At 43.8% G+C, this 14,430-nt stretch overlaps 1 protein-coding gene across 1 annotated transcript in view; it reads right to left on the reverse strand.

Annotated features, from left to right (window-relative positions):
- Positions 1-659: 659 nt before the first annotated feature.
- Positions 660-14,430, reverse strand: part of LOC145360895 (adhesion G protein-coupled receptor E3-like) — a 40,751-nt gene continuing 26,980 nt past the window's right edge. The window contains exons 10-14 of the mRNA XM_080216397.1: positions 13,485-13,717; positions 12,107-12,173; positions 11,340-11,431; positions 2,657-2,825; positions 660-796 (exon numbers count right to left, since the gene is read on the reverse strand). Of these exons, the coding sequence (XP_080072523.1) occupies positions 668-796; positions 2,657-2,825; positions 11,340-11,431; positions 12,107-12,173; positions 13,485-13,717 (690 nt within the window). The 3' untranslated portion in view covers positions 660-667. The remainder of the gene's footprint in view (positions 797-2,656; positions 2,826-11,339; positions 11,432-12,106; positions 12,174-13,484; positions 13,718-14,430) is intronic.

A 14,430-nucleotide genomic window follows, 5' to 3' on the forward strand; every position in this document is an offset into this window, starting at 1 on the left:
TTATTAGGATCTGGTCTTGGTAGTATGATAGAATGGGAAAACTTAAGAAATAGGCCACAGTATAAAACAATGCCAAAGTGGTGTGACCATGGGAAAATTATCTCAAGCCTTGTTGCCTACTGTAACACAAGGCCTTGAAGGTTGTCTGTGTGAAACTGCTTGAGTAAGAATGGAATGTAGATGTCTGACTCTACAAGATAAGAAATTATGGGATATAAAAGCTTTGAGATAGAATGGGAAGTACAAAGGACATTACGTACATATGTAAGGTTAGCAGCATCCATGAAAGCTAATCCTGTTTAGTCAAGAAAAACATGACCACCATGAGGCTGAAAATGATTGGGGAGAAGGCGGGGTTAATTGGATAAGGGCAAGGATGATTTGTGCAGTGAAGAAAGGAAGATATGAACTGACAAGACATGAGAGAAGGGGGAGAAGAAGAGAGATAAAACATATCAGAAGAGACCAAAAGCTGCAAGAAAATAAATCATTATGCACTCCCTGTCGAGTCACGGGAGGATGTTAGTTTGTATTAGACTGTAAATCATTCTCTGAGTTCAGTACAATTGCATCGCAGAAATGAATAAACTCATTCTGACTTTATCTCATTGAAGATTAACTTTTTGACAGTGTAGTCCCATAACATTTATAGCTACACCTTACAGGTCTACATGTAAGATAACAGCCAAGCTGCACTTACCGACGTGACTGTCATTGTGTTTTCATCCTGTGATGAAGCCTTTGTGCACTTTGCCTTACACATCTTGGCAAACCATTTTCGATACTCAGCCCTCACCTTAATTCACAATGCAACACAGAGTCAGTAATCCAGCGATATCTGACCAAAATCAAATGGTTAGGAATTTATGCTCAACCTGTGACCTTGTCATATGAATAATAGAATGAACCTGCTTTTGACATAAATGACATGCAATTTAAATAAAGATTATTTATACAATGTCTATGGCTGGATTTATGAAGGTCGGTGGGTTATGTGTAACTGGAGGTGTGACAACTGAAAAATTGCTGTGGGATGGTGGCGTACTAGATTGCTGCAATCATCCCCAAATGGTCATTTTCAAAGGTCTAATGGCAAGTATCTGAATGGCATCTTGAGATGCCCTCTCTTTCCATTATCTGTAGCCTCTCAGTGCTGGACGGCCCCCAGAGATGACAGTCTAATCTTAATCAGATGTCAGCGAGCCCTTTGGTCATTTGTTGGTCAATCCTTCAGAAAGTGTTTTGAGTGACCATTCCTGAAAGGTATGCTAACCGCTGGACCCTGACCCAAAAGGAAAATCTAGCCCAAGGACGTGACTATACTGTGTAGGCTGGAAAATGTTATGGGCTGTCCTGCTATTGTGAAAGACACGGGGGAAACATATAAATCTTTACATCTTTATATAATGCAAGTCAAAGCCCTGTGACTGATACTTCTTGCATTGTCACTATTTTAAAAATAAGGGCTCGGCCATTTAAGATGGGGATGAGACAAAGCTCGTTCCCTCTGAGGCTTGTGAGGCTTTGCAGCTCTCTTCCTGGGAAGGCACTGGAAGAAGAATCCTAAAATATTTTTAAGGCAGAGGTGGATAGCTTCTTGATAAGCAATGGGGTGCTAGGTTATTGTCAAAGGCAAGTTGCAGATCTGTGGTTCCTATCAGATGAGCCATATGTCTATTAAATGGCGCAACAGGTTTGAAGGGCTGAATGGTCCACTCCTGCTCCTTGTTCAAATGCAATGAATTATATTTTCTCTGCCTATTATAGGTCAATTCTGAGAGATATCAACTTTAATACTGAAACATTCAGAAAGATTGGAGATGTTTGCATGTCTCTTTCATGAAATCAGGACTACCCAAAGCATATTACAGCCAATGGTGTCATTTTAATATGTAGTAATTGTTGCAATGTAGGAAACATGGTGGCCAATGTGTGTGCAGAGCAAGTTCCCACAAACAGTGATGTGATAATGATATGTAATCCATTTTTGTGGTGTTGATTGAAGGAAAAATATTGGCCAGGACTCTAGGGAGAACTGCTCTCCATTTTTTTGAAGTAGTTTCATTGGATCATTTAGGTCTTCCTCAGAGGACAGATGGAGCCTCAGTTTAACATCTCATCTGACAGGAGGGAACAGGGAGAATGGACCTTGATTGCAAAGAGGGTTGCTGACCTATTGTGACCAACTGACACAATGTTCTTTTTCGATCTTGTTACTATGTCTTGAAGAAGTTTTGTTTATTCTGTGAATGACTACATAAGTCGCTACATAAGGTGGGATTTCATGGCCTTGCTCATCCTGAAAATCCCACCTAAGGTCAGTGGACCTTCCTATATGCTCCACCCCTCATCTGCTCTGATCCCTGTGGCGGGCGGGCTGTAAAATTCCACCCATGGTCTTTTAAACAGATGATTAGGGCTATTTACAAAGACCTCATGGTAATCACATGGGTTGCTTGGAGACAGATTATTCTGCATCTTGGGCTGGGATTCTCTATTGTCACTGAGAATGGAGAACATGATGCTCAGCCAGGTTGGAGAATTCCAGCCTTGGTTTTCTGGAGCTTCTTGGTCACCTGACTCTTAATGCCATGCTTAAACCATCATTAATATAATTGTCTCATTAAAATTGACCCTTTCTTGTACATAACCAGACCTTTGGATTTAACACACAAAGGAGGATGAAGATGGCAGTGCCCTGGAAAGAGTTGACGAGGCTGAATATATTCATCATTACATCAGGGTCTCCTGGAATCTTCACAAATCCAAAAATCCAAGTACAGCCCAGGAGAAATACTTGAGCAAAGGCTTTACATGTTACCATCCTGCATCAGAGAGAGAAAGAGAGAGAGAGAGATAGTGAGAGATCAGTGAAATACGGAACTGAGGGTAATAAAGACACGGGGAAACTTCAATTGCATTTATGGGGAGTGGTCTGGTACTGCCAATGCTGACCAAGTCTTGAGCCGTCAGCTTGTGGCAAGTGGTGAGAGAACCATCATTAGTGAGTGACCTAAATATTGCTATTGGATTGGTTTATGAGTGGGCAAATGTGTAAGTCCGAGAGAGCATTGTAGGAGAGACTGCCACACAGTCCTTAGGGAGATGAAATCCCACCTTCACACTGAAGGCAACCTCCATCTTGTGTGTTACTGCCACAAAGCTTCATGGGATAGGTCAAAAACTGATCCAGCAGCCCGAAACTGGGCATCAATGAGGCAACATGGGTCATCACCAGAACCAGAATTATATTCAACCACAATCTGAAACCTCATGGCACAACATATCCCTCACTCCTTCAATATCAAGCCAGCGACCAGCCCTTATTCAAGACCATGCCAGAAGCACAACAATCAGGTGAAGTCAGAGCACAGGACTACATGCAAGTTAGATAGTGGAAGCAGCACATTATTGACATAGCACTGTGATTCCAAAACCAATTAATCAAATTAAAGTTCTACAGCTCTGTAACATCAAGTCAGGAATGCTTGTGGACCTTTTAGCAGCACATAAGAACATAAGAAATAGGAGTAGGAGTAGGCCATCTAGCACCTCGAGCCTGCCCCGCCATTCAATAAGATCATGGCTGATCTAATAGTAGTTCAGTTCCACTTACCCGCCTGTTCCCCATAACCCTTAATTCCCTTATTGGTCAAAAATCTATCTACCTGTGACTTAAACAATTTAATGAGGTAGCCTCCACTGCTTCAATGGGCAGAGAATTCCAAAGATTCACTCCCTCTGGGAGAAGAAGTTCCTCTTCAACTCTGTTCTAAATTTAGAACCATAGAAAATTTACAGCTCAGAAACAGGCCTTTTCGCCCTTCTTGGCTGTGCCAAACCATTTTTTGCCGCGTCCCACTGACCTGCACTTGGACCATATCCCTCCACACCCCTCTCACCCATGTACCTGCCCAAGTTTTTCTTAAATGTTAAAAGTGACCCCGCATTTACCACTTTATCCGGCAGCTCATGCCATACTCCCACCACTCTCTACGTGAAGACGCCCCCCCACCCCGCCCCCCCCCCCCCCCGGCTAATATTCCCTTTAAACTTTTCTCCTTTCATCTTTAACCCATGCCTTCTGTTTTTTTGCTCCCCTAGCCTCAGTGGAAAAAGCCTGCTTGCATTCACTCTATCTATATCCATCAAAATCTTATACACCTCTATCAAATCTCCCTTCATTCTTCTACGCTCCAGGGAATAAAGTCCTAAACAATTCAATCTCTCTCTGTAACTCATCTTCTCAAGTCCTGGCAACATCCTCGTGAACCTTCTCAGCACTCTTTCAACCTTATTTACATCCTTCCTGTAACTAAGTGACCAAAACTGTACACAATACTCTAAATTCGGCCTCACCAATGCCTTATATAACCTTACTATAACACCCCAACTTTTATACTCGATACTCTGATTTATAAAGGCCAATGTACCAAAAGCACTCTTTACGACCCTATCCACCTGTGACGTCACTTTTAGGAAATTCTGTACCTGTATTCCCAGATCCCTCTTCGTCTGCACGCTTCAGAGTCCTACCATTTACCCTGTATGTTCTACTTTGGTTTGTCCTTCCAAAGTGCAATACCTCACATTTGTCTGCGTTAAATTCCATTTGCCATTTTTTAGCCCATTTTTCTAGTTGGTCCAAATCCCTCTGCAAGCTTTGAAAACCTTCCTCACTGTCCACTACACCTCCAATCTTTGTATCATCAGCAAATTTGCTGATCCAATTTACCACATTATCATCCAGATCATTGATATAGATGACAAACAACAATGGACCCAACACCGATCCTTGTGGCACACCACTCGTCACAGGCCTCCACTTAGAGAAGCAATCCTCCACAACCACTCTCTGGCTTCTTCCATTGAGTCAGTGTCTAATCCAAGTTACTACCTCCCCATGTATACCTAGCAACTGAACCTTCCTAACTAACCTCCCATGAGGGACCTTATCAAAGGCCTTGCTAAAATCCAGGTAGACAACATCCACCGCCTTTCCTTCATCCACTTTCCTGGTAACCTCCTCGAAAAACTATAATAGATTGGTGAAACATGATCTACCACACACAAAGCCATGTTGACTCTCCCTAATAAGTCCCTGTCTATCCAAATATTTGTTGATTCTATCCCTTATCACACCTTCCAATAACTTGCCAACCACCGACGTCAAACTTAACGGCCTATAATTTCCCGGATTTCTTTTGGAACCTTTTTTAAACAATGGAACAACATGAACCACCCTCCAATCATCCGGCACCTCCCCCATGCATTTTAAATATGCCTGCCAGGGCCCCTGCAAGTTCACTACTAGCCTTCCTCAAGGCCTGTGGGAATACCCTGTCTGGACCTGGGGATTTATCCACTCTGATTTGCCTCAAGACAGCCAGCACCTCCTCCTCTTTAATCTGTAAAGGTTCCATGACCTCCCTATCTGTTTGCCCAATTTCCATAGGCTCCATGCCTGTTTCCTCAGTAAATACAAATGCAAAAAACCCATTTCGTATCTCCCCCATCTGCTTTGGTTCCATACACAGTCTACCACTCTGGTCTTCTAGAGGACCAATTTTATCCCTCACTATCCTTTTGTTCCTAACATACCTATAGAAGTTCTTTGGATTTTCCTTCACTCTGTCTGCCAAAGCAACGTCATGTCTTCTTTTAGCGCCCCTGATTTCCCTGTTAAGTAGCTTCTTGCACTTATTATACTCCTCGAGCATCTGATCTGTTTTTTGCTGCTTGTACGTTTCATACAACTCTCTCTTCCTCTTAACCAGAATTACAATCTCCCTCGAGAACCAAGGTTCCTTATTCCTATTCACTTTGCCTTTAATCCTGACAGGATTACTCCCCCTTATTTTGAGGCTGTGCCCTCTAGTTCTTGTTTCCTTTCTAAGTGGAAATAATCTCTCTGCTTCTACCCTGTCTACCCCTTTCATTATCTTATATGTCTCTATATAAGATCTCTCCTCAGCCTTCTAAACTCCAACGAGTACAGGCCCAGTCTACTCAATCTCTCCTCATAAGCTAACCCCCTCATCTCTGGAATCAACCTGGTGAACCTTCTCTGCACTCCCTCCAATGCCAAAATATCCTTTTGCAAATAAGGGGACCAAAATTGCACACAGTACTCCAGTTGTGGCCTCACCAGTACCTTGTACCAGTACTAGACCTCCCTGCTTTTATACTCCGTCCCTCTCGCGATAAAGGCCAACATTCCATTCACCTTCTTGATCACCTGCTGCACCTGCAAACTGAGTTTTTGCGATTCATGCACAAGGACCCCCCAGGTCCCTCTGCACAGTAGCATGTTGTCATTTTTAAGCATTGAATAATAGTCCATTTTACTATTAATCCTACCAAAGTGGATAACCTCACACTTGCCAACGTTATACTCCATCTTCCAGATCCTTGCCCACTCACTTAGCCTATCCAAATCTCTCTGCAGACTTTCCGCATCCTCCACGCAATTTGTTTTCCCAGTCATCTTTGTGTCATCCACAAACTTTGTTACCCTATACTCGGTCCCCTCCTCCAGATCATCTGTGTATATGGTAAACAGTTGAGGCCCCAGCACCGATCCCTGCGGTACGCCACTAGTCACCAACTGTGAACCGGAAAAGCACCCATTTATTCCAACTCTGCTTCCTGTTAGATAGCCAATCCTCAATCCATGCTAACACTTTACCCCCAACTCTGTGTACATAAGAACATAAGAACATAAGAAATAGGAGCAGGAGTAGGCCATCTAGCCCTTCGAGCCTGCCCCGCCATTCAATAAGATCATGGCTGATCTGTCGTGGCTCAGTTCCACTTTCCCGCCCTCTCCCCATAACCCTTAATCCCCTCTCTTATCAAGAACCCATCAACCCGCTTCTTAAAAATATTTAGCGAGGCAGCCTCCACCACTTCAACGGGCAGAGAATTCCAGAGATTCACCACCCTTTGAGTGAAGAAGTTCCTCCTCAACTCCGTTCTAAACCACCCCCCCCCTTTATCTTGAGGCTGTGCCCTCTAGTCCTACTGTCTTTTTTGAGCGGGAAGAGTCTCTCCACCTCTATCCTATCCATCCCATTCATCATCTTATACGTCTCAATGAGATCTCCCCTCATTCTTCTAAACTCTAACGAGTGCAAGCCTAGTTTATTCAGCCTCTCCTCATAGCTCAATCCCCTCAACTCCGGTATCAGCCTAGTAAACCTCCTCTGCACTCCCTCCAGGGCCAAAATATCCTTGCGCAGGTGCGGCGCCCAAAACTGCACACAGTACTCCAGCTGCGGCCTCACCAATGCCCTATACAGCTGCAGCAAGACCTCCCTACTTTTATATTCAATCCCCCTCGCTATGAAGGCCAGCATCCCATTCGCCTTCCTGACCACCTGCTGCACCTGCAAGCTGGGTTTTTGCGACTCATGCACAAGGACCCCGAGGTCCCTCTGCACCGTCGCCTGCTGCAGTTTTTCGCCACGTAAGTAATAGTCCTTCCTACCATTCTTCCTACCAAAGTGGACCACCTTAATCTTACGCAACCTTTTGTGAGGCACCTTATCGAACACCTTCTGGAAATCTAAAAACAGCACACCACCAGTTCCCCTCTGTCAACCGCACTCGTTATATCTTCATAAAAATCCAGTAAATTTGTCAAACATGATTTTCCCTTCATGAATCCATGCTGCGTCTGCTTGATTGAACCATTCTTTTCCAGGTGTCCTGCTATTTCTTCCTTATGATGGATTCCAGCATTTTCCCAACTATGGATGTTAAGCTAACCGGCCTGTAGTTACCCGCCTTTTGTCTACCTCCTTTTTTAAACAGTGGTGTTACAGTAGATGGGAGAAGGAGACTCCATTAGCATTCCTATCTTAAACAAAGACAAGCTGGATATTGTAGTGTCAGGTTTAACAGAATGGATATGCTAAGCTAAGACGTAGATGATAACTACGTCTTAGTATCAGTATCACTGATGTCAGTTAGTTATGTATTAGGCAAGAGAGAGAGAGGCTGCAATACACCATGTTCAGGAGCAACATACTGACTGTAACCTGTTTCAATAGAATAAAAATAAACAAGGGTTAATCAAGTATCAGAGTGCATCTAAGGGAGATAGCTTTTACATCGCCATAATAAGAACAACTCCATGAGATCACAGATCAAAGGGACCATCCGAAACATGGTGGCAATAAAAAAATGTACTAATTGCATTAATGAAATCACAGCAAGAGACTGAATAAAACAATCTGGTAGCAGCTCAAACTTACAACTCTACAGAAGGAGGAGGCAAACTGGAAAACACTGATGATGCCAGTACAATCCGAGCAGAACCTTCTTTCCCACACTATTCAACATATTTGATAATCTAGAGCTGGAAGGTTAGGAAGAAAACCTTCCTCAGTTATAGAACTGTGTAATAGATTGAGGGTGACTTGATGCACTTTAAGTATAAAGACTTTATTACCATCAGACTATTTATATATATGTTAACAAGGTAAGACTAGACTGCTCTTCTGGACTCCAGGGCACAAACTGCCAGTCCCTCCTCGACCCATGATCCGTGCCCTCCTGCCAATTGGCTCAGCTTCCTGCCAGAGCAATCCATAGGGTCCTCACCAGTAATGTGGCCCTTGAAACATGCCCCCCCCCGCCCCCGATTCAAGGGCCAGCACACTACTACTACAGCCTTTCCCCCCAAAATCTGAAATACTCCTAATACAAAGTGGGTCTCCAAAGAAACTTCTGGAAACTCATCAAAGATTCAAGTGGTCCGGGGTCAGATCTACCTGGCTGTGTGAGAGTGACTCAGTTTAGTTGCAGACTCCTTTGCATTTAAAGGGCCAGACTGGACGGACGAGGGTGGCAGGTTTATTAATTCTGGGTCCAGTGGTTCTTTGTCAGCTTCAAGCTACTCCTTCTCCTCACCCATGGGTTGCTCAGTCCTGATGTGGATATGCCGGTGTTGGACTGGGGTAAACACCTGACGAAGGGACAAACCCCGAAAGCTTGTGAGTTTACTATCAAATAAATCGGTTGGACTTAAACCTGGTGTTGTCAGACTTTTTACTATGTTTGCTCAGTCCCCACATTCTCCACTGAAATTCCAGTAGTCAGACTTGACAGCCTTGATCTTACTCGGGGATCGCATAAGTAAAGCCGATGTCCATTACTGCTCTCCTCCTCAAGTAGTCTACGTATTTCCTCAGTCTGCATCCTTGTGCCTCCACGACATGGAAGACTGACCTTGTTCACTATGTTACCAGCCACCTATGCTGAGCCTGCTGTAAAGTTTCTAAGCAAGAATAGAAACTTTACAGGTTGAGGGAGCTAGGTCTTTTCTCCCTGGAGAGATGAAGGATGAGAGGCGAACCTGATAGAGGTGTATAAGATGTTAAGAGGTATAGATAGGGTGGATTCTCAGAGGCTATTTCCCAGGACTGAAATGGTCGCTACGAGAGGACACAGGTTTAAGGTGCTGGGGAATAGGTACAGAGGAGACGTCAGGTTAAGTTTTTCACTCAGAGGGTGGTGAGTGAGTGGAATTGGCTGCCGTCGGTGGTGGTGGAGGCGAACTCGTTGGGGTCTTTAAAGAGACTTCTGGATGAGTATATGGGATTTAATGGGATTGCGGGTTATAGATAGGCCTAGTAGGTGGGGATATGATTGGTGCAAACTGTGGGCCGAAGGGCCTGTTTGTGCTGTAGTGTTCCATGTTCTATGTTCCATGTTAAGAATACATTCTCCAGTTTAAACTTTCTGGTTTTTCTTCCTGCATTGTGATTTACCTTCCGGGAGGCTTGGAGTCCCCCCTGCCAAATTTGGGAATATTATTACATCCAATCTTGTTTGTAATCACCATCCCATCAATAACTCAGCTGGTATGACACCTGTTGTCATGTTTGGGATGATGTTATATGATAATAGAAAACTGGTTATGCATAAAGGAAGAGACGTTAACTTGTGTTTTCACTGATGACTTAAATGCTATATCATCCACACTGCCAGCCCATTTGATGCTGGGTGGTAAGGTGCTGACCTCACATAGCAAATACCATTGGACTTGAGAAAAGGCAGCAGATTTCCTTCCCTAAAGAACATTAGTGAACCGGATGGGTTTTTCCGACAATCAACAATGGTTTCATAATCATCAGTAGCTTCTTAATTCCAGATTTTTAAACATTGAATTCAAACTCCAGCTTTTGCCATGATGGGATTCGAACCTGGGCCCCCAGAACATTAATTGAATTTCTGGATTAATAGTCTAGCAATAATAACACTAGGCTATCATCTCCAGGCTGTTAGGCGACAAGCAACAGTAACACCAGGTAATTATCATCTCTACAGATTAATTACTGGGATGGCAGGTTTTTCATCTGAAGAGAGATTAAGTCAGTTAGAGTTGGAGTTTAGGAGATCTCATAGAAACTTATAACAGGATTATACAAGGTAGATTCAGAAAGAATGTCCCCTATAGTGCGGGAGTCCAGAACTAGAGGTTATAGTTAGGACTGAGGTGAGGAGAAATTTTATCACCCAGAGAGTGGTGAATGCGTGGAATTGACTACAACAGAGATTAGTTGACACCAAGATGTTATGTGATTTTAAGAAGAAATTAGATATAGGTCTTGGGGCTAAAGGGATCAAGGGATATGGGGGAAAGGCATGATCAGAATATTGAATTTGATGATCAGTCATGATCAAAATGAATGTTGGGACAGGCTAGAAGGGCCAAATGGCCAACTTCTGCTTCTATTTCCTATGTTACTAAGGTGCAGCTTGACTGAAGCTGCTGAAAGATGGTGCGTGGAATTTTTCCAAAGCAAATTTGGATTTTGGAGATCAGGGCACCATTTTTAGAGGGCGGCTCAGTCTCAAAGTGAAGACAAAAGCCCTCCAACCCCTCCCAAATCTTCCACACACTTCAGGACCACCCCCACGAACATCAGGCATCAGGACCCCCTCAATCGGCTGAACATTGCTACCCCCGGTGGATCTGGAGAGCACCCCAATCCTCGCACCCAGGCGCTCTCCCCTGCCCTATCCCTGTAATCCCACACATTTACCTAAGCTAATCCCACCTAACTGACATCTTTGGACACTAAGGGACAATAAAGCATGGACAATCCACTTATCCTGCACATCTTTGGACTGTGGGAGGAAGCCAGAGCACTTGGAGGAAACCCTTACAGACATAAGGAGAATATTCAAACTCCTAAAAGACAGTGATTCAAGGCTGGAATTGAACATTGGAATGGACCCCTGGTGCTGTGATAACCACTGTGCACCGTGTTGCCATTTCTGTAAACATGAAACTATTTCTGTAAAACCCCAGACACATTGACACTCACCTTGTGTCCTGAAGTTTAGACACCGTAACATTACGCTTGGTGATTTCTCGTTTCAAGATGTAAAGTATTGTGAAGAACGTAACTGTGTTGATCTGTTGGAAGATTTGATGACATACAGATTGATTATTGATGATGTAATGTATCTGGACCTAAGATTTTTAACTCTTAAATTTGTGTGATTTGCCAGTGATGTTCACAGCCAGATGTACTGATATTTCAAACACCTTTCTTTCTAATGTTTTCTCTTTCTCCTCAGAAGCAACTGGTTTTGGAGAGAGAGAGAGAGAGAGAGAGATTATAGAGAGTGGGAAGGAGAGGCTATGGGAAAATGAGGCTATGAGGGGAATAGCATTGAATTGAAGCAGTAAGGTTGCGGAGAAGAGGGGAGGCTGGGCAGAAGGGATATAGGGGAGAGAGGCTATGTGTGTGAGAGAGGGAGAGAGAGGGACTACAAAAGATAATGTAGTGTATTAAGAATTGCAATGTGGATTTTATCCATTGAGGCTAGCTCATGCATGTTCTAATTCTAGATACCACTGGCTGAATATTTAGCTGTTTCTGTCCCAAGAAAGGGAAGAGCTGCTATGTAAGAAATGCAATTAGTAGGAGACTATAGTATGCGGGTGAGGGGCAACTTGATTATTGTGCAAAGGAATGAAGTTAGATACATAAACAGACCAAATGTTTATTGCACATTTCAAACACAATTAGTAGATGTAGTTACAAAGCAAACATAAGAATGTTGATATAGATATCACAAGAATTACCGCAATGATTAGACACACAGGCCCCAAGAAACTCCACACAAGTCCATTGTCTGTGGAGAGCCAGCATCTGGAAATTAAGACAAAAATAAATCAGTGAGGGAGGGGAGAATCAAAGTGATGTGATCTTTATCATGTAAAAATATGTTTGGAATCTGTGCATTGATTGGATGAGGGATGAGGGCGGCACAGTGTTAGCACTGCTGCCTCACAGCGCCAGGAACCCGGCCTCGATTCCAGCCTTGGGTGACTGTGTGGAGTTTGCATGTTTTCCCCATGTCTATGTGGGTTTCCTCCGGTGCTCTGGTTTCCTCCCACAGTCCAAAGATGTGCGGGTTAGGTTGATTGGTTACGCTAAATTGCCTCTTAGTGTCAGGGGGACTAGCAGGGTAAATACGTGTGGGGTTATGGGGATAGGGACTGGATGGGATTGTTGCCAGTTCAGGCTCAATGGGCCAAAATAGCCTCCTTCTTCACTGCAGTGATTCTATGATGATACGATCTTCATGTTTGCAGGTATCAAACTGACATTTAGGAGATATTTGTCCCCCAACAAAGGCACCCATTGGCATTGTTGTAGGTCCTGAATACTTTTTCCTGTGTGGTGATCTCACAGAAACTCACATAGTGCAGAAGGCAGTGGAAAACGAGGGACACAGTCTTCAAAACCTCCTTAGACTACACAGTTTTTCTGGTTATCTGTGGGTTGTTTGAGGCTTGCGTTTATCAACTGCTTGAGCGTCACCTTTCTAGATGAAATGTTGGTCAAGAGTCCTCAGTTGGAATCCCAAGAAACAATCTTGCAGCACTGCTTGAAGGACAGCAGAGGAATTCTGCCTGGTCCACTGATCAAGATTTATCCCTCAATCAATATAAGAAAAACAAATTATCCGACCATCATCCCATTACAATTGGGGCTTCATTAGAACATCTCATCTGAAAGATGGTGCCTCTAATTATGCAGAACTCCCTTCGTACTGCATCGGAAAGACGGACTGCACTTTGATGTTGAAGCCCCAGAGTGAAACCCAAAATCTCATTACTCAGAAACAAGACTATTAGCAACTTGCGTTAACACATTAAGTGAAAGAGAATTGGAAAAAGTGGAGATGAGAGAAAGAGGGAGGAGAGGCTGGAAGGGGAGTGGAGAGATAGAAGATAAGGAATGGTGGCTAGGAGAAAGGAAAAGGAGAGGAGGGAAGGGGATTTGAAAAAGAACGGTTAAGTCAGAAGAAGATAAATTGTGTTATTATTATTGACAAAACACATCTGCATAAAAGAGAAGGATATTTGCAATCCACAGGTTAGAGCATGACTTGAGTTGAACTAGAAGGTTCCAATGTGTATTGAAAGGCATGGATAACTATGAGACATGACTTACAAGTTGTGCGACCCATAGCCATGAGGATTCACTGCAGCAGAAATGATTACAATTACAGCTGGACCACCATAACCCCAAAAGTACATGTACTTATGAATTTTCTCAGAATGGGGAGATCTCAAACTCCTGATGTTTCTGATCATGTGGCACAGCTGTACCGCCTCCTGAAACATCCAAAAAAACGCTGCCAGGAAGAAGTAGTGCAGAAATCCTGCTATAATCCCACACATCACCTGAAGAAATAAGAAATGCGTGAGAATTTTCATGAAGCACTGAGCCCTCGCAATTCTACCTGGGCATAATCTTAAAACTAATAGCTGTGCCCTGTGTTAAAGTTTATATACATCAGTATAAGGGTGCATCATTGGGTTGGAGTCATTAGGCACAAATACCATTGTAGAAGCATCCCTTCCCCCCTCAGTTCCCCTGCATAAAGAACTATTTGATTTAAGATAAATCTTCTCTTCAAAGGTCCAGGTTGGTTTCTTGCCCCTGCATCTCTCTGGTAAGGCCAACTTATGTCAATCTAAGATCCGATTCAATATCACACCAATTGGTTTCCTGGCTTCCCAGGTCCTTTCAGAGATTGGCAAGTGGGGATCCCAGTGTAGGGACTCTTCAGGAAGATGCTAGGGTGGTAGTGGTGGGGAAGGCGGGGGAGAGTGGGGGGTGGTGGTGGTGGTGGCCAGGGACCCAAAGACCATAGGGTGTCAAGGTGTGGATTGATGTGGGCATCCCAGGTGTGATAGACAGGTCTGATGCTTAGGTGTGACAGATGGACACTCACCCTTACAGCTTGAATGAGGTCATTCATTTTCTTGCGGCATTGTTTGGCAATCCTCAGTGTCAGGCCACTTGGCTCTGAGTGCTGCAGCTACCGCATCCCAGGCTGCATTAGCTTCCCTGCTTCAGGATCTTCTAGCCACTCGGGGTACAGGGTAACCTG

The sequence above is a fragment of the Carcharhinus amblyrhynchos genome, chromosome 33 (assembly GCF_965287045.1).
Source record: "Carcharhinus amblyrhynchos chromosome 33, sCarAmb.v2.hapA, whole genome shotgun sequence".
NCBI lineage: Eukaryota > Metazoa > Chordata > Chondrichthyes > Carcharhiniformes > Carcharhinidae > Carcharhinus > Carcharhinus amblyrhynchos.